Below are 15,318 nucleotides of genomic sequence, written 5' to 3' on the forward strand. Positions count from 1 at the left end.
TGATTAAGGTTTTCACTTATGTTCCTTCCCCCTTAACATAAACTCATACCCTTGCTTAGATTAGACAGAGAATTTTACTTCCTACACATCTTTGTGCTCCCAATATAGCTTCATGATTGTGATAGATAGCTTCATAATTATGACAGATCTACTGTACGGATCTGACACCAGGCAAGTCTCTGGCGTAGGGCTTGAAAGGGTTAGACTACTCCGTATCGAGGAAAAATGCTGACTCAGCATGTTACCATCTAACATAGTTAACAAAGTCTATCGCCCCCTTTTCGTAATCTAAGCAGCAGACCAGCCACCTGTCTCCACAACATCGACACGCAAGTGTCGACAATCCTCCTAGGAATGTCACAGGCCCTGTACAGAGTAGTACAGGAGATGGTGTGTTTTGGTCTTGGAATGCAATTATTGACGGAAGACCGAGCCGCACCTTGCATAGGAAGTTGGCAACAGGAAAATTCCTGGAGAATGCAAACAAGAAGAATTTTTCGCGTAGAACCCGAATATCAAAGATATCCATCCGATCACAACACTCTTATCGATAACAGGTGGTGGACACTGAGTGGACACTGGACGCGAGGGACAGGACTGGGGGATGCTATCGTTGCCCCCAGCAACCGGGCTCCCCACCGCTGTTTACGAGCACGGGGGATGCGAGCACTAAAATTAACGGACCGCAGCATGGGGCAAGCTAAAAGAGCAGCGGTATGCCATTTTGTCATCTGCCTGGTCAACTGCTCTCCAGGCATTTCGAGTTCACCGCTTTATTGTTCTGTTGTTTTCGTTCTTCTTCCCACCAGGAGGTTGGGTTAATGGCCTTTTTACCCTCGTGTTTTTGGCTGGTCCCGTTCTTTTCTACTCATTGACATCTTCTTCTTCAGTGCAACTTCGCGTTGCCCTGCTCGTTCCTCAATCCTCTTGGGGACGGGGGTTTTTTCTTTTCTTTTTGTTTAGTTCTTAGGTGAATCTGGGGTGTGTTCTCATCTCGGACCCCCCTGTTTGGGCCTCTGTTTCATGTTCTCATCGCAAGAAGTTTTAGTTTGTTTCTAGGAAACAACGACATGGCCTCCTACTCCCAGACTCCAACCATTTTTGACGATGCAATCCGTCCTGCATCGAAACCCTCCGTTTTCCGTTCCATCATGCCTTTGAGGTCCCACAAGAGGAGCCCCTCCGCGGGCGATGCGCTTGTTCCTCGACCCGTGAACGGGATCAATCCGTTCGAGGCGGCGGGGTTTCTGCCTGCAGATCATCCACACGCACAACCGCTAGGAGAGAGACCTCACAACCGGGACGCCGCAGGCGGTGTGCGTCAGCAGCAGTCGTCCTTTGGTTCGACGGACAAGCAAGGCTTGCATAAGAAGACCAAAAGTTCCGTCTCACTCAAGGCTTTAATCAGGGACCGGGAGAAGAAGGAGTCCAAATCAACTGATGCGACAGATGAGCAGTCTGTGGAAAGAAAAATGAAGAAGGCAAAGTCCGCCGCTAGTCTGTCAGCAATCTTGAAGAGATCCCAACGGGGACGCAAGGGGGAGCCCTCAAGAGACGCTCGAGACAAAGAGAACCAGAGCCCTATGGAAGTGACTGGCTCTCCGATATGGGCGCAGTTTGCTGCACCGCCGTTGCAAGAACAGTCAGGCAAGGTCTATGTTCCTGAAAGCTGCCGGACATTCGAAGAGGAAGTATCCTTGTATACTCCCAAACAATATAACCCTTCAAAGCAACGGAATTTCTACGACTATCATCAGCCAAGCCTGACTCAAAAGCCCCGCCCAAAATCAGATTACATCTCTGCCAGCACCATGAAAGTGAAGGAGATGCTGGAACGAAATCTTGAAAAGGTGCAGAGCAGGTCTGAACACAGACGCATGTCATCCGAGTCCCAATCGAGTGATGGGTCAAAAAAGAATTCAAACCCTAAGAGAAATTCCCGGGTAATGGCCGTGGTTTCGGCACTCAATGCGAGGGAAGCTGAAACTCAAAGAGAGCTAGATCCAAAGCAAATTGAAAGCGATTTCGAGAAACTTCTGGTATGCCAATTACAGAAACATGGCATTTCGGCATTTGAGAAAACTAATCGCTGTGCAGGATGCCCGAAACGTACCCCAAAATATGCGAGAGAAGATGAGGTCTCTGGACACCAGTATCAAGGCTGACTTCATCCAGAAAGACCGATCGGAGAACTCATGCCCCAACTCAGCCACCTCGAGCTCTTTTGACAGCGCAGGCCGCCAGAGAGGGAGAAGGGAAGCGTGGGGAATACCGCAGGACAAGTCTGCTAACGACAACAAGAGCGTTCGCTCTCAATCGAGAGGTCGAACGTTCGGGTTGTCCAAGGGGGACGTCTCTTCTCCTAAGAAACACCACAAGTCAGAGAGCGGGAGCTCCCACAAGCGTCCGAAATCGATTGACTTTGGACGGCCAACGTCGATGGCGTCCATCTCAACTATCTCGCTGCCCACAACAGCGCACACGGACCCGTCAGCCGACCCTGCTGATTTCATCCACTATCTCAGAGAAGTGCAAAAGCCCGAAATCGTGGAAGTGGGAAAGATGCACAAACTCCGTATATTGCTTAGGAATGAGACGGTGAGCTGGGTAGATGCCTTCATCTCCGATGGCGGCATGGACGAAGTCATCCAGCTTTTGTACCGAATCATGAAGGTGGAATGGAGGTTCGTACCAATCCTGGCTGGCTAACGAGAAAGAAAGAGACTGATGCATTTTCAATAGAGAGGAACACGAAGACAATCTCCTCCACGAAACCTTGCTGTGCCTCAAAGCTCTCTGTACGACGTCATTAGCACTGAAGCAGCTGACAAGGGTTGAAGGGGAGCTGTTCCCGGCTTTGCTGAAAATGCTCTTTGACGAGGAGAAGAAGGGTCCCAGCGAATTCACCACGCGGGGTATCATCATTAACCTACTGTTCACTCACCTTTCGACGGCATCTCCCGATGAGATGCCCACTCGGGCATCCAAGATTCTGTCTTATCTCCGGGACCCCACTCCCGAGAGCCAGCCTCTGGAGTTTATTGCCCAGATCTATCGGCCACGCCCATACCGGGTTTGGTGCAAAGAGGTTACTAACGTTACGAAGGAGGTGTTTTGGATTTTCCTGCATCACTTGAACGTGGTGCCACTGGTTCGACAAGACGATGCTTCTTCAGGAGAAGATTACCTGAAGAGGCATTTCCCGGCTCCCAGGCCACCAGTCCCTGCGGCACCTTACGTTGGAGGGGTCGAATGGGACGCCACCAACTATCTCGCCGCGCACCTGGATCTGATGAACGGACTCATTGCAAGTCTGCCAACCCGGGAGGAGCGTAACGCTTTGCGGGAAGACTTGCGGGCGTCGGGCTTCGAGAAAGTCATGGGTGGCAGTCTGCGGACCTGCAAGGAAAAATTCTACTCCGCGGTCCATGACTGCCTGAAGACGTGGGTTGCGGCCGCAGCAGAAGATGGCTGGGAGTACGCATTTGTTCGGGAGGGCCCTGAACCGGGTTCGCCGCCCAAGTCGCCTGTCAAGAACGGCGCTGCGAGTCCGAAAAAGAACCGCATTGATGAGCCGCCAAAGCTTTCTCTTGGGTTAAGCTTTGACAAGAAAGGAGCAGAGACCAAGCATGATAACGAGCTTGGTGGATGGCTTTGATATCGGAAACGGCCGAAAACGTAACGAATTCCTTGTTTATGTCATGCATTTTCTAACTTTCCTTTGTTTTTTTTTTTCGTTTTTGTTTCTTGGTTTGGCGTCAACGTGCCGGCGTTTATAGGAGGACACCATCTTCTATATGCATACTAGCTGGAATGGCTAGTTCATTATGTCCAGGAGTCAGTCTGCTTACTGGCTTTGATGAGTCTGCATGTCCGAATAAGGACGGATGAATTCATGAATGAGGATACATGAGTCGAAAACGAATTTACTGATGATGTTGAATTGACAATGGAATCAGCCCAGCCATTGTTCTGTGATGTGTTATGTTTGCTTGTACATAGATGATTTTCTTTCTCCCATGACTTTCTCTCTCCCATCTCGAATTCAGGATGATCAGAAGAACAAAAACATAGCATTGATGAAGTGCTAGATATGAGTTCCATTCTAGTAATGATTAGCATTACGGAGTAATAAGCTGGTTCTCTTCCAACCTCCAGTAAAATAAGCTCCGCGGAGATCTTCCGGCGCATCGGAGCAAAAAGTGCTCCGCCGAGCAACAAGGCTACCACTCCATACTCCCGCAACAGAGCAGCGTCTACGATTACGATTCTTCTTAACGCGATCTCCTTTGTCTTTATTTTTTTTATCTATTTTTTTCTTCATCAATGCTGCCCGTCTCGCTGTCTCGACAGTTATTCTCGATCGCAGCATCGTCTGCTCGAGCCTGTCAGTCCTCCGTGTCGCGTTCCGCATCCGCAGCCGCATCATGTGTTTGCAGAAGCACAACCCCAATTCGATCACAGAATCGGAGCGTAAGCATGTCCCAGTTGTCATCATGCAGTTGTCTCTTCAATCTAAAACAGCCAAAACTAGAATCGCCTCATCTATCCTAACACCCTCGCAACCTCTCGACGATCCTTGTCCACCACCTCCGTCGCCTTGTCGTCCTCCCCCTTCCGACTCTCCTCCAAACCATCCTCCTCCTCCGCAAATAACGAAAGCCCGTACGAAGAGTCGCCTTTCGAGGAAGGAAGCAGCAGCAGCGATGAATACTACAGTCCCTACAAGCCCAAGCGACAATGGCCGCCGGACATGTCCAAGCTCTCGCCCAAGCATCAGTTTCGGCTCGAGCGCAAATACCGACGACGAGCTGCCCTCAAGTACGCGCGGCCCAAGTGGGTGAAGGCGACGAAATTGGTGCAGTGGGGTTTAATTGGATGTAAGCAGTTCGCAATGGACCTAATCATATCAGGGAATTTTTTTTTTGCTTTTCTGACGAGAAGCGCTTCAGTCATCCTGATATATGCGGTTCTCTTCATGGAGTGGGAGACACAAGATCATCCGTTTGAAGAGGTGAGTTAGCTGGCACCATCCTGTCGCCTGCAATTCCTGGTTGCTTTTGCGATCGCAGGCTGATCAACTTCAACTTCCAGTTCCGGAAGGAATTCTTCGCAACGATCAACTCGCTCTTCTCTCCTGCTCCACAGCCCAGCAGACGGACGGACAATCAAGCCGGGAAGTAATAGCCATGATAGTCATGATACCTACCTACCTCCCTAATCCATCAAAACATCATATATACTGCACTGTACCATACGAGCAAGCATTTCAAGAAGGGAAAAGGCAACTCTCTATGATGCCAATACCAATTTAGCGTGCTGTACTGTATACACCACAGTAGGTACTCGGAACAAGGCCAACAGCAATTATATATCTACGCCAGTATTGTAATGGAACTCAAAGCGTGGAGCTATCTATCTAGGTATCTATCAAATCTTCTACCTACCTAGGTAGGTAGTTAACCTCGGAAACATCAAGGATATATTATTGGAATCAGGAATTGAAGTTTGACTGGGAATGATAAAGCAGGAAGCTTGTGATTCCATTATCACCGTTGGAAACAGAGTCGGTCATATTAGCTGGCTTTCACATGCAAAGATCACTCTAATACCGGGTGTTGTCGCATGATGCATGATCATCGGCCTCGGACAAACGATGATGCGGTAAACCTCGGCATCTTCTGGCTAGGCAAGCTCATTTCACGCGGGCCGATGATATAATAGGTCAATAGGTCCGAGTTAACACAGCACAAAAGGGAAGACAGACACCATTGCTTATTCTCACGCATTCCCTGCCTCTACTGCATTTGCTGGTGTCTTTCTCAGTCTTCCTTTTGTCTGTTTTTAAAAATTTTGACAGATACGTATAGATATCACCATGTCTCAAGGTATATACTCTACGAATTGATGGACCCACGTCCTGTATAATCCGGCTGACATGTGACTGTTTCTAGCACAGCAACGGCTCTCCCAGGTCGCTTCCCACTTCACGTCCCAGTCGAAACCGACTGGTGTGGCCGCGCTCACGGAGAAGCATCCTGACGACATCGTCGTCACCTGCGCTCTCCGGACGGCCATCACCAAGGGCGGAAAAGGTGGCTTCAAGGACACCGCCGCGGCCGACCTGCTGGCGGGCGTTTTCAAGGGCCTCATCAGCCGCAGCAGGATTGATCCGAAACTGGTCAACGACATTGCCGTGGGCTCTGTCCTGCCCCCCGGTGGTGGTGCGACGGAGTTCCGCGCTGCGGCCCTCGTTGCCGGATTCCCCGAGACGACGGCCGTCAGGAGCTTGAACCGGCAATGTTCCAGTGGTCTGCAGGCGATTGTCGATATCGCCAATGAGATCAGGGCGGGTGTGATTGATATCGGTGTTGGTGCTGGTGTCGAGAGCATGAGCCTGCAGTACGGGTATGTGTCCCTCTCAATCTGCTTATAGTGATCTAATCTAATAATGCTGCTGCAGACCCGGCGCTGTCACGGAGTTCTCCGAGTTGCTGGAGAGCCATATGGAAGCAGCCAACTGCAAGGTCCCCATGGGTGTCCTCTCTGAGCAGATGGCCCAGGACCGCAACATCACCCGTGCCGAGCAAGACGCGTTCGCTGCGTCTTCGTACCAGAAGGCCGCCAAGGCCCAGAAGGCCGGCCTCTTCGACGAGGAGATCTACCCGCTGGAAGTTAAATGGACGGATCCTAAGACCAACCAGGAGAAGACCATCACCGTCAAGGCGGACGACGGGATCCGCGAGGGCATCACGCCCGAGTCGCTGAGCAAGATCCGGCCGGCCTTTGCCAAGAACGGCACCATCCACGCAGGCAACGCGTCGCAGGTGTCTGACGGCGCAGCTGCGGTGCTGCTCATGAAGCGCTCGACGGCAGAGCGCCTGGGCCAGAAGATTATTGGCAAGTACGTGACGGCCAGCGTGGTAGGCGTCAAGCCGTTGCTCATGGGCATCGGGCCGTGGAAGGCCATCCCCGTGGCTCTGGAAAAGGCCGGCATTACCAAGGAGGACGTTGACATCTACGAGATCAACGAGGCGTTTGCGTCGCAGTGCGTGTGGTGCGTCAAGGAGCTGGGCCTGCCCTTCGAGAAGGTCAACCCCAAGGGCGGCGCCATTGCCTTTGGCCACCCGCTGGGCTGCACGGGGGCTCGACAGGTCAGCACGCTACTGACGGAGCTGAGGCGGACGAACAAGAAGATTGGCGTGACGAGTATGTGTGTGGGGACGGGTATGGGTATGGCGGCCGTATGGGTTGCTGAGTAAAAAGCCCATTAAACATAAATCATTCTCTTCCCCGCTAGACAAATGGCATCGTCGCGCCTCTTTCTTTTTGTCTGTCTTTGTGTTTTCCTTTTTTTTTTCGGTGTACGAGTACCAGGTTGCGGTATGATACCTTTGACTACTTTGATAGGAATGAAATTGCATTGCATTTGCCTATATCAATCAATCAATTGATCAACCAGTTAATCAGTCAGTCAATCAGATAGACTGGAGTAGAACAATCTCTCCGATAATTTAACGTAAGGTATGTGAACAGCTTAACACGACAATGACAATGACAATGGGGTGGTATATCCAACCATAACAGTAACAACAATTGCATGGCAACATTGAACATTCTATCTCCTGAGTATATGTACTGTACTATACTATCTCATTTCAGCGTACGATGCCGCTTAAATGCCTCAAACACCTCCACCCCCCTCTCCACATCCGCTTTCACCTTCTCATCCTGCTCCACGAGCTGCGGCATCAGCTCGAGTACTTCATCGAGGAGGTCACGGGGGATGACGACGACGCCTTCGAGGGGGTCTGCGACGATGATGTCGCCCTGGAAAAGTAAACAATGTGAGCATTTGAAGTCAATGATGGGGGCTTTCTGTTTATTTATGAGTTTATGGTGTTACTACTTACGGGTGATACGGTGACTCCTCCGAAGGATATCGGTACGTCGCGTTCTCCGGGCTTTGCTTCGGCGCCGGTGCCGACGGTTGATGTTGCTCGTGCCCAGACCTGTAGCATGATAATCAGCGTATGAAACGATGGATCGGGAGATGATTAGGTGGAAAGAAAGAATTTTCCAGTCTCCAATGGGGTTGGACGGTAGCGTTGGCGTTGGGAGTAAGTCGGTAGATAGACAATATGGATATACTATACGTACATGCAACCCCGACCCATGCAACTCCGCCAAATCCCTTACTCTCCCATTAACGACCGCCGCCTTGACGCCAAGATACTTCATGCGCGCAGCCATGATCCCGCCCAGCACGGCACAGTGCTGAGCCGCAGGCTGCTCGATGACGACGACCGTCCCGGGCTGCGCCCAGTCAACCCAGTGCTTGCCGGGGGGAAAGCCGTGCTTTTCTGGCTCCGCGGCCGCGACCTCCGGAGTTGGTGCATCTTTCGCGACGAATTTGAATGTTGAGGCTGGGCCGATGATCTTGGTTTGGTTGGGGTGGCGGCCGATGAAGGGGGAGAATGGGGCTGGATATATTAGATCAGTATATATAACCAACCGCCATTAAAACTCCAAACTCTGGACTCAATGGGGCTGGAAGGAGAGTGAGTGGCTGCAAACTTACTGATATCCGCGAGGTGTCCTGCACGCGGGTTACCCTTTTGCAGTTTCAACAGGGCATCAGAGACCTATTTTTAATTGGCAGGATTTCCTTTCGTTCAGCATACAGATTTACACGAAACAATAACAGCTCAGTAGGTATCTTTCTCCAGGTAATTAACTGACGTACATCGCAAGGAGAAAATTTCTGCAGTATCTCAATCTTCTGCTCGAGGGTTGACGACGACATCGTGCGTATTCTAGAGGATGTTGATAAAGCGATACTAGAGCGTGAGGTGGAAACAATATTAACACCGGAGTTGCAATAGAAGAACCGACTATGGAAGGGACGCAGATAGTAGGAATAGTAAGAACGGCTTGACAAGAACCTCGGAGAAACTCCCATTTGATGGATGGCTGGATAGAAACTTTGGCTCACCGGGTCAGAACGTGTTTCGGAGACAAAATAAACACAGTACAGTACAGTACTCCGTACAATGAGGTAGTTAATTAAGTATCTATGTACCTACGGATTCTTTCCCGGGAAATCACCGGCGTAGACTACCTAGGTAAGATTGTCGCGGAGATACCCGTTATTATCCGATTTCGGCCAGAAGGGACGCGGGTACTATACATAGAGACTCAACTGAGAATCTCCGTATTTCATATTCTCGAAAACGTGGGGTTCCGTATTCCACAATTGCGGGGAAGATCGAGCACGGAATCATGATAAGCGATTGCCAAGGAGAGCTAACTCATCGTTAGATAATCTAATAATCTTAAGTTGTGTACGGAGTACATACTCCGGAGTACAGTCATGAGGTGATAAGCATGGGACTTAAAACTTTGCATTGTGAATTTTTATATGGACCTGACATGTAAATCTATCTCGTCCGGTTTTCTGCGGTTACTGCTATCTAAAGGTCGCTTTTTCGATCAAGGCAAGCCGCAATCATCTTTTTGGATACAATTTTTTCCCAGGTCCTTCTTCTTCTTTTTTCTTCTCCCTGTTGATATATTGTGCAATATATTGTGCATTTTATTTGTGTTTTTTCCAGTGCCCCTCCTTCCATCCAATCTGACCCCGCCTACCCTTTTTTCCTCCCCTCTTCTTGGGTTTGCGTGAGAATGATCTTGGACGGGAACGAGGAGGACATCGAGGGTCAACTCATTCTGACCGGAAACCAGGTCAAAAGGAGGGTCCGTGGCGAGTAGGAAGTCCTTCTAACGCTAAACACTGAAGATGACAGGGTCTACGCTTGGCGTTGTGGTGCATTTCCAGGAGGAAGAGATCCAGGGGATTCAGGGCTTAGTTTCTCAAATGACTTGATTGGATTCATTTCCCAAGCTGGCTATTGGGGTCATAGTACTGTACAATGCAGTTTTAAAGCAGCAGGTATATGGATATGAAGGGCAAAAGGGAATTTAGAATTGGAAAAAGAGATAATTTTTTTCTCTAAGCAATTCTCTTCTCGACCTGTTGCCCGTCAGCATCGCAGCAAAAAAAAAAAAAACTGGTATAGATGGCTGCCGTACCCTCCATGGATTGCTCACTTCGAAGCCCTTCGGGGCCTCGGCATTGCCTGACTGTCCTCTCAATTTTCCTGTTATCCGCAGATCTCTCTCCATCACTGTTTCCGAGGTTAGCATCGAGGGACTTCAACACTTTTCAGAACTCGGGCTCTACATACTTTGCTGCTCCACAGTTAGCCAAGCTCACGTACGCACGATAATCAACCAACCGATAAGACTGGACTTACCCTATCCCACGCATCGAGGTTCCACCTCGCCTTCTTGTGATCATTCGCGTAGTACTTGACAATGCTGAGACCGGCTCCGGTGATGCCAAACATCTGTCCAGTGTCCACATGGTAAGCTGGAGGTCAGAGAACGAAAGTCAGGCGACACTTACGCCAATGATGATTCCATACGGAATCAAAGCCTCGAAGGGGACACCCATTGTAGCTGATAATTAATTCAATCAACTGGCGCGAAGGTATGGTAAAGGAGCTTCTTCTGTCTGCCTCGAGCACGGTCAATTGGCTCTGAGAGACCGGCGGCAATGAGATAATGTTCACAGAGCGAGAGAGGGGATGATGTCCGGCGTCACCGTCGAGGTCGCTCGGAAGACGGCTGTCGGCCAGAAACGGCTTAGCGCTGTCTTCCTGGCTTGGCGTTGCTGACTGATCAACGATCCAACAACCTCAACCGGCACGGCACGAGAAGGGGCATCGGAGCGCCGTATCGCATTCAAAGAGCGCGAAAAGCAGCCTGATTGTCGTCCCTGCTGCGGATTTACGCGTCAAGGTACGTGTTTTTGCGTCCCCCCTGCATGTTGTCCCTGTGGCGACATCTCGATCTGATCGGGGCGCATTTTTCGACGACCCTTGACTTTCCTCAACTGACGCCACAAAGCTTCTCGAGCAGTCCTTTCTCGTTGCAGTCCGAAGAAATTACAGAGGCGCGATTATTTGAACATATTACGACGTTACGTGTCTCTTTAATTGCCGTCGGTGGCAACTCTCCGATGCCTCATTCCTTTAAGCTCAGGTGACGGCCTCCTCGCAACGAGGAGCCTAAATCGTCTCAATCGTGGGTCTGTTCAGGAAAATCTACAGGGTTGCGAGTGGCGCAGGGATCAGGCTCAATCTGGCGACGGCGGTTACCTATACCATGGCGGCGACCATGCCGGCCACCTATGACGATCCCAGAACGAACCCTCAAACGGACGTGGTCGATAGCGACCAAGACGCCGAAGGGGAAGAGGACCCGGATCTGTATGAGATGGATCAGCAGTTGCAGGATGCTGTTCACAAAGCAGATGCGGGAGAGCAAGCTGAGGACGACGAAGCCGCTGTGGAGTCGGAGCCAACAGACGAGGCAGAATCGGAAGAAGAGGAGCCAAGGTCGCTTGATGACGACGACGACGAGTTTGTTGACACTGTGAAGACCCGAAAAGGCAAAAGAAGGGCTGCAAGTGCGCGTTTAGGGTCTGAGGCGGAGGATGCTGACGGAGACGTGGCTTACGACGAGTCAGATGGTGAGGCAGAAGAATGGGAAGCTGAAAGCAGTGACCACGATGAGGCCGAAGCGGATAAATCCAGTCGCGGGAACTGCATGTGAGTGCAGAACGATTTTCGACCCAAAAGATGACAGACTGACAAGCTGGTAGATTCTGTGGACAAGATGAAGAGCACGATCCTTCTGAGGAATTTGAGGAATACTTGACCTGTGCAGTTTGCGGTGATCACTGTACGTTGACATTCCCCCTCAGTGTTGACCAAGGCTTACCGTGTGTCCAGCCCATAGACAATGTGCCCGAGAACAGAATGCTCTCAGTGAAAATGATGGTACGTCCTCCGTGAGCTTAAAATCAAAGGAGTGTAAGCTGACAATCCAGCAGATGCGGAAACTTGGAGATGTCCCACCTGCGTACAGAACAAACTGGAACCAGATCCTGCTGAGGAGACCGCCACGCGGCGAAGAGCTGCTCCTCAAAATATTGAGAGAGATCTTCTCCCCGCGTCGACTGGATCATCAGGTCCTGCTTCTCATTCCATTTTCAACAATTTGATCATCGATGACGACCCGATGGAAGGGACGCGGTCGCTGCGGAAGAGAAAAACTTCTGCTGATATGGATGATCACACGCCCGTCCTGCGCAAGCGACAGCGCCAGACGCCGTCGCGGTTGGATCGTGGCACAGACGCGGCAGTCCCCACGGACGCTAACGAATCTGTGGAGACACAAGCTTTGGCCCGTACTCGTCCGCGCCGAACTCGAAAAGCAGACAAGGAGCTGTGCCGGGTGGTCCAGAAGAAGCTTGGCAAGCTCGTCCTTGCTTTTCGCCTGGACCCTGTCAAGACGGCTAAAATCCTCAATTCTCGACCTCGTCCCAAGAATCGGAGACGCAGGGTTCCGAAGCCGCCCCCGGTGGAAGAAGAGCCTCAAAGCCACTTTGCTCCTATTCCGCCGAACTACATCTCGCCGTTCTACTCCTTCCACGATCGTGAGACGGATGAATTGAAGTCGAAACCCTACGGCGGTATATTATCGGAAGAGGATGCGGATACCAGTAGAACCCTTCCTACCCAGGCCGACCGTGAGAGGTTCGAGCTTGCGCGGAGAAGAGCGGAGGAGGACTGGCAGAAGAAAGCCAAAGAAGCCGAAATGGCTGGTGAGACCAATCACCGAGCGTCGCAGAAGGTGTCTGGTCCTCCAAGCAAAATCAAGTGGATCAACTTCGGCGGTTACGAGATCGAGACTTGGTATGCAGCACCGTATCCCGAAGAGTACAGCCGCAACCGCGTGCTGTACATCTGCGAGTTTTGCCTCAAGTATATGAATTCCGATTTCGTTGCGTGGCGGCACAAACTCAAGTGTCCGGCGAAGCATCCTCCTGGGGATGAGATCTACCGCGACGGCTCGATTTCCATTTTCGAGGTGGACGGACGCAAGAATCCCGTGTACTGCCAAAACCTGTGTCTCCTCGCGAAATTGTTTCTGGGGTCTAAGACTCTCTACTATGACGTGGAGCCATTCCTTTTCTATGTGATGACGGAATACGACGAATATGGATGTCACTTCGTTGGCTACTTCAGTAAAGAGAAGCGGCCCAGCTCGTCCAACAACGTCTCCTGTATCCTGACGCTTCCCATTCACCAGCGCAAAGGTTACGGAAATCTCCTTATTGACTTCTCCTATCTTCTGACGCGTGTCGAAAAGAAGACGGGTTCGCCTGAGAAACCCCTTTCGGACATGGGACTGGTGTCCTATCGCAATTACTGGCGGCTGGTGTTGAGCTACCAGTTGCGCAACCAGAAAACTCCCATCAGCATCGCTGAGCTCTCGGAGCGTACTGGCATGACTCCAGATGATATCGTTTCCGGTCTGGAAGGGTTACGCGCTCTCGTCAGAGACCCGGTCACGAAGACTTATGCGTTACGGCTGAATTATCAATATTTCGAGGAATATATTCGAAATTGGGAGAGCAAAGGGTATGTGAAGCTGAACCCTCTCGCTCTCGTATGGACGCCGTACGTCATGGGACGCAACAATCAGTCACATTATGATCGCACTCAATTGCATACTGTCGCTCCACGGGATGGTCCGGATGAAGATGATGAAGGTGACGGCGAAGAGGGAAGCAAGACTAAACTTGAAGAGGGCAGCGCCGCGATTCAAGGATGGAACGGTGACACGAATGGAGCCCGAAATGGGCAAGTGCCATACGCCCCAGCAGGGCCTCCGTCGACGAGTGCTCTCGATAGTGCGTCGGCGAATAAAGTGAATGGCGACAGCGGTTCCTCTGCTCCCGCAGCCAACACAACCGAGGAGCCCAACCCAGCTGCCGGTATCCCGCCTACTCGATTCGAGATCTACCCGCCGATCCAGGCTCCTCCAGTGAAAAGACGCCCTGGTCGTCCCTGGGGTAGTAAAACTAATTATAATAGAGTCTCGTATACTCCGGCCTCTCGCACCAGTAGCCGCACCACTCCAAGACGCTCATCAACTTACACCGCTGGAACGCCTACGACGGGACGCCCGATGTCTGTTAGACGAGGGAGAAGTTCGAAGTTCACTGAACCGGTCTCTGCTGTCGAGTCTCCCACAGTCAATGGGAATGGGAAAGCAGAGGAGAGAGCAGAGGACGTGGGAGAAAGTGCCATAGTCGATGAGCCGGAGATGGCTGTGGATGCCGATCACACAGCAACAGGGAATAGTAATTCTTCCCATGACTCCGGCGAGCGAAAGCTGTCGACGAACGGGGTGGAACAGGCCGATGAGACGGTCGCGAATGGCGATTCTCGGGCATCAAGCACAAGTCACTCTACGCCTCGTCGCAAAAATGGGAAGGCTGTTGACGAGGACAAGAAGCCCGGGAGCAGCGACGGGAAGGTCGAGGTCGTCGTTCCGCCCCCGGAGAGCATCGAGGTGTCTGCAAACGATAGCGACGTGGACGCTGAAGGAGAAGTGGTTGACGAGGTGGATGCTGACGGCGATGTCGTTGTTACAATGTGAACGACGAACGATTTGCATGCATGACTGTTTTCATTCACACCAGCCTATATCCTTCCTATATCCTTTTTCTCTTCTGTATCGATCAGATCTGGCTAGCTTTTTTTTTTTCTTTTCCTGCCTTTTTTTCTGCACCGGGATGATTCCGATGGGTCACACGTGTTATCGCGAGGTTTCTTTTGAATTGAATTGAATTGCACTTTTTTCCCTTTTTCTTTATCATGCTTGGAAGCAAAAGCAAGGGATGGAGTGAGGCGGGTCAAGGAGTTTGGATTCGAGTCATCCTGACTGATGCATGCATTGTTTTAATAGCATTGTCTTTCCTTTTATACTTCATCTCTTGTCCACGCACAGGCAAGTTCAGCACATGGATGGGCTATTATTACCGTTCCTTCGATTTTTTTTTCCTAGGCTGCATGCAAGGTTGGAAAGAAAGCACACTCGATGGATAGCTGGCTTTTTTATGTCTGAGATCAGATCAGAGCAGATCCACTTGAACAGAGCATCGTCACGGATGGTGAAGTGAAGGTAGTTACCTAGGTAGGTAGGTAGATAGCTGGATAGCGGGGTAGCTGGCTGTCTACAGCTCAATAAAATAACTAAATAACTCCCCTGAGGATTGTACTGTACTGTACTGTACAATTGCAATAGTCAAGCATCAAGTAGTAAGAAAAGGTGCTCTTACCACATGCGGGTGACAACGTAAGTGTGTACTCAGTATCTACTCCGTACCTAGGTAGGTAG

General features: G+C 50.8%; 5 protein-coding genes across 5 annotated transcripts; 4 read left to right on the plus strand and 1 right to left on the minus strand.

The window, feature by feature from the left end:
• Window positions 1–1,070: 1,070 nt before the first annotated feature.
• Window positions 1,071–3,658, plus strand: VTN77DRAFT_6098 (uncharacterized protein; the record flags this gene model as incomplete). The annotated part of the gene is made up of 3 exons (XM_069422338.1): window positions 1,071–2,039; window positions 2,098–2,684; window positions 2,743–3,658. The coding sequence occupies 3 exons, from the start codon at window positions 1,071–1,073 to the stop codon at window positions 3,656–3,658; spliced, it is 2,472 nt and encodes an 823-aa protein (XP_069276353.1).
• A 668-nt stretch (window positions 3,659–4,326) lies between these two features.
• On the plus strand, window positions 4,327–5,184 carry VTN77DRAFT_6099 (uncharacterized protein; the record flags this gene model as incomplete). Its single annotated transcript, XM_069422339.1, has 4 exons — window positions 4,327–4,473; window positions 4,535–4,880; window positions 4,953–5,014; window positions 5,095–5,184. 4 exons carry the CDS (start codon window positions 4,327–4,329, stop codon window positions 5,182–5,184), a joined length of 645 nt encoding a protein of 214 aa, XP_069276354.1.
• Window positions 5,185–5,878: 694 nt separating this feature from the next.
• On the plus strand, window positions 5,879–7,262 carry VTN77DRAFT_6100 (uncharacterized protein; the record flags this gene model as incomplete). The annotated part of the gene is made up of 3 exons (XM_069422342.1): window positions 5,879–5,888; window positions 5,955–6,408; window positions 6,464–7,262. 3 exons carry the CDS (start codon window positions 5,879–5,881, stop codon window positions 7,260–7,262), a joined length of 1,263 nt encoding a protein of 420 aa, XP_069276355.1.
• A 391-nt stretch (window positions 7,263–7,653) lies between these two features.
• VTN77DRAFT_6101 (uncharacterized protein) lies at window positions 7,654–8,806 on the minus strand (the record flags this gene model as incomplete). The annotated part of the gene is made up of 5 exons (XM_069422343.1): window positions 7,654–7,830; window positions 7,914–8,012; window positions 8,161–8,483; window positions 8,582–8,645; window positions 8,747–8,806. The coding sequence occupies 5 exons, from the start codon at window positions 8,804–8,806 to the stop codon at window positions 7,654–7,656; spliced, it is 723 nt and encodes a 240-aa protein (XP_069276356.1).
• Window positions 8,807–11,229: 2,423 nt separating this feature from the next.
• On the plus strand, window positions 11,230–14,577 carry VTN77DRAFT_6102 (uncharacterized protein; the record flags this gene model as incomplete). Its single annotated transcript, XM_069422344.1, has 4 exons — window positions 11,230–11,675; window positions 11,729–11,808; window positions 11,859–11,906; window positions 11,960–14,577. 4 exons carry the CDS (start codon window positions 11,230–11,232, stop codon window positions 14,575–14,577), a joined length of 3,192 nt encoding a protein of 1,063 aa, XP_069276357.1.
• Between the last annotated feature and the right edge of the window lie 741 nt (window positions 14,578–15,318).

Source organism: Rasamsonia byssochlamydoides (genome assembly GCF_041956645.1).
Source record: "Rasamsonia byssochlamydoides strain NRRL 3658 unplaced genomic scaffold VTN77scaffold_46, whole genome shotgun sequence".
Taxonomy (NCBI): domain Eukaryota; kingdom Fungi; phylum Ascomycota; class Eurotiomycetes; order Eurotiales; family Trichocomaceae; genus Rasamsonia; species Rasamsonia byssochlamydoides.